The following is a 4,139-nucleotide window of genomic DNA, read 5'->3' on the forward strand; positions in this document are numbered from 1 at the left end:
AAGTTCATCATTGGTTTAATTCGTAACCACATATTTGCCATGAGATGTGCTGCTGAGAGCTCCAACCTCGGAAGAGACATAGTTTTGAGGGGAGCTACTTTAGATTTAGCTGTTAGCAGCCTGCAAGATACTCCATTAGAGTCCTGAGAACGAATATAGAAACTACATCCATAGGCACGCATCGATGCATCTGAGAAACCATGAATTTGGATTCTAGATGAAACATTCGTGTTTACGAATCTTGGGATTTGAATCGTGTCTAACTTTGAAAGATTGAATTTGAAATCTTCCCAGACTGAACTCAAACGCATGGGAATCGATTCATCCCAGTCTAATTTATTAATCCAAAGTTCTTGCAATAACATTTTGGCTTTGGTTATTATTGGACACAAAAGGCCGAGGGGATCAAACAAACGTGAAGATATTGACAAAATGTGTCTTTTAGTAGCTTTCAGATCTTGGAAGCCTCCCTCTATGTAAAATTTCAAAACATCGTTTCTTGGGGCCCAATGAATACCCAATGCCCTTGCAGTCTCGGAATCCGAGTGTAACAACTTTTCACTACAAGTTGTCTCATTAAAATCTGGATGATTAGAAAACCATTTTGTGAGATTTAATCCCGCTGAACTGAGAATAGTTGTGACTTCATCTCGAATTGTGAGAAGACTATTCAAATCAGCGGAACCAGTCAATAAATCATCCACATAGAAGTCGTTGCTTATAACTTTGGCACCAATAGGCCAAGTCTCTTTGGACAAATCGCTCAAATGGTTTAAGCAACGAATTGCTAGAAATGGAGCGGACGAAGTACCATAGGTGACCGTATTCAATCTGAAAATTTGCAATGGATCACTTTCGTTTTGCCTCCAAAGGATTAAATGAAAATCTCTATCTTTTTCGTCGATTAAAACTTGACGATACATTTTCTCAATATCTGCTGTAATTACGTATTTGTGTAAGCGGAATCGAAGTAACGTTGAGTACAACTCTTCTTGAATGGTTGGACCTACCATCAAGAGATCATTGAGTGAAACATGTGAAGATGTTTTACTCGATGCATCAAAAACGACGCGAAGTTTCGTAGTTGTACTTTGAGGTCGGAAAACACATTGATGAGGAATGAAATAATGTGGGTTGTTAGGAATTTTATTGTTCGTTTTTTCCATGTGACCTAAGTCAAGATACTCTTTCATGAAAGAATTATACATTTCTTTAGATGTGACGTCATGAGAAAGTTTTCTTTCCAATGCCAGAAACCGCCTTTTGGCAGTTTCAAATGACGAACCCAAAAGTCTCACATCTTCTTTGAAAGGTAAAGACACTTGGAAGCGTCCTGACGATAAACGTCGAACATATTTTTGGAAATGTTCCTCACATTTTTGATGTTCCTCAGACCGAATTTTAGCACAATTATTTGGAATTTCTTCCAACTCCCAGAATTTCTTAACAATTGTATCAATAGTTTCATCATTTTCTATGGCAACATTCAAGTGACATACACCTGAATTCGACCCCTTCGACTCATCGTATTTGCCAGCTACGATCCAGCCAAGAGAAGTTTTTTGCAGAACCGGATAACTTGGATTCGATTTGATTTGGCCTACACAAAGAAGTTCGAAGAAAACTTCAGCGCCAAGCAATAAATCCACTTTACGAGGTTCATTGAAATTAGGGTCTGCCAGCTCTATATTTTTAGGAATATTCCAATTAGCAGTGGAAATCCTCTTATCTGGTTGAAGACTTGTTATAGAACTCAATACCCAGAATGTAGATGAGAATTGGGTTGAATTGAGTCTCGACATTACAGACAGTTGAACTTTATTTTTCGAAATGGAAATTCCTTCCGATATGCCAGTTAAATTTAACCTGCCACTTTCCCGTTTTATTTTAAGCCTTTGTACCAATTCCTCGGTTATCAAATTAGGTTGGGAACCGGAATCTAAAAGAGCTCTAGCCAGAATATATTTTCCTGAGCTACTACGGACCTTCACTAATGCTGTGGCCAACATTACGCCTTCATTCGACGATGAATAATTGACCGAAGCGCTAGACGTAGAAGGCTGCTCTTGATCAGAAGCGTATCGATGCAGTAAGAAATGGTGTGAACCACCGCATACTCTACACTTCACTCCTGAATTGCATTTGGCAACAGTATGACCTTTTTTAAGGCAATTAATGCAAGCAGGGACGTCTTTAATAAATTCAAACCTTTGCAGAACTGGTACGGCAGTGAAGGAAGTACAATTATTTATATTATGCTGTAAAGATCTACAGAACACGCACTTTTCTGAAGATGGTTTCTGTTTAGAAACTGAAAGTGACGTTTTAAAGTTCCTTTTAGGCTGATTCTCAAACTTTGGCTTATTAATTTTGGGTCTTGCACCAGAAGATTCTTCAGCTGATATATGCTGATATCTTTTATTTAAAGCAGCCTCGCAATCAGACCATAATGGGAGCTTCTCGAAATCAAGCTGTTCTTCCCATTTGGATTTAGTGATTGGATCGACCTTTGACATAACTAAATGAATTAAAATGGCATTCGTAATCTTTTTATCATCACCAATAGACAATAGCGAATCATAAATGGCAGAAACCGTGTCGATCATGCTACGCAAAGCAGAAGCTGAAGGTTTAGGGATCTCAGGAAGATCGAAAAGTTTAGCAATATTATCGAAAAATATCAAACAATCATTATCATAAACCTTCTTCAGACTGGCTAATGCTTTGGGATAATTTTCTTCAGAAATCTGAAATGCTCTTACAGTACCGAGAGCTTCATCGGACAAGCATGAAATTAAATGGTTGAATTTTTCTATGTCTGTCAATGTCGGATCTGTATGAACTAAATTTTCAAAAAGACTCATAAAATTTTTATATTCGGAATATTTTCCGCTAAATTTAGGCAATTTCATGTTTGGCAATCTAGATTGATGTGATTGGCCACAAAAAGAAGTTTCAGGCATACTACTTCTCCTATTTTTAGACAAAATTCCTAAAAATAGGGACTTTGCCGTAACGCATAAGTCTTCTAGTTCACCTCGATCATTATTATCGGGATCTAGAATGTCAAGTTCGGATTGCAATCTCATTGCATCATCAATATATTTATTAAGAATGTCTAAGCGACATTCTAGTTCAATTGTATTGAACGAAATTCTCTTTTCTCTGAAAGAAGTTTTAATTCTTTCAATATTTTCAATTACCTTTTCTTTCTGTTGTTTAATGTTAGCTACTTCCGTATCGGGAGTGCTTTGGTGCTTCTTACCACCAGCCATTATATTTAAAGAATTTGAATTAAATTTAAAATTTAAAGAAAAATGTATTTACACACTTAGTATAAGTTTTAGGTAATGATTTAGTTTATTTAAAATAAACTCTCGCTTTTATCAAAATTTTATTCAATGTCAGCTTTAAATGACAATTTAATTATTATTTTAATTAAATTGTTTGGTTTACAAATGTAAACACTAAAATTTCAATATTTTAGAAATTTTACAAAAATTGCGTCGTCTATAGCACCCTTAATATTGATGTTTCGATAACTATCGATAACACTGTTTACCAAATGGAGTAACCGAATACAAGTAGTCAATTACTCACGAAGTGTTTGGCACTATTAGAAACTAATCAAAACAAAGAAAATGAAGTGAAAAAGGCACAATTAAACAAATAAATTTAATAAATTAAAAAAAATATATGTTAATATGCCGAATTCAAATATTTTATTTAAAATTAGTTTCACTCGCGAATGTATTATGAAATTTGTTTTCGCGGATCAGTGAGGTGCTACGAATGTATAAAGTTACAACGAGTGAAATGGCTGACAAAGCAAAAAGCGGAATAAGAAAAGGCAAACTTAATTTATATGTAATAATTAAGTTTGTATTATCTTGCCGCGAAATCAAGCCAAAACGATTCACAAAATATATATAAATTGAAATAGCAAGCGTATACGGATAATTTGTGTGAATTTTGATAAAATAAATTTTGTTTAACAAATTCTCTAACACTGAGTAATTTACAGGTTAGGATTCACACAAATTATGTCCAACGCTGTTACCTGTGAATCAGAATCACTCTCCTGATTATTATGTTTGCTCCTGCATAGACGGCAATCGCAGCGACGGGGCATCTGGATC

At 35.3% G+C, this 4,139-nt stretch overlaps 1 protein-coding gene across 1 annotated transcript; it reads right to left on the minus strand.

Annotated features, from left to right (window-relative positions):
• Window positions 1-264: 264 nt before the first annotated feature.
• On the minus strand, window positions 265-3,275 carry LOC133328547 (uncharacterized; the record flags this gene model as incomplete). Its single annotated transcript, XM_061537107.1, has 2 exons — window positions 3,038-3,275; window positions 265-1,684 (listed from the first exon to the last, which is right to left on the minus strand). Coding segments are annotated over exons 1-2 (1,658 nt in total), but the record flags the coding sequence as incomplete, so codon positions are not given.
• Window positions 3,276-4,139: the final 864 nt, after the last annotated feature.

This window comes from Musca vetustissima, unplaced genomic scaffold (genome assembly GCF_032173495.1).
Source record: "Musca vetustissima isolate MV318-11 ecotype Yass unplaced genomic scaffold, APGP_CSIRO_Mvet_v1 utg20874, whole genome shotgun sequence".
Classification (NCBI taxonomy): domain Eukaryota; kingdom Metazoa; phylum Arthropoda; class Insecta; order Diptera; family Muscidae; genus Musca; species Musca vetustissima.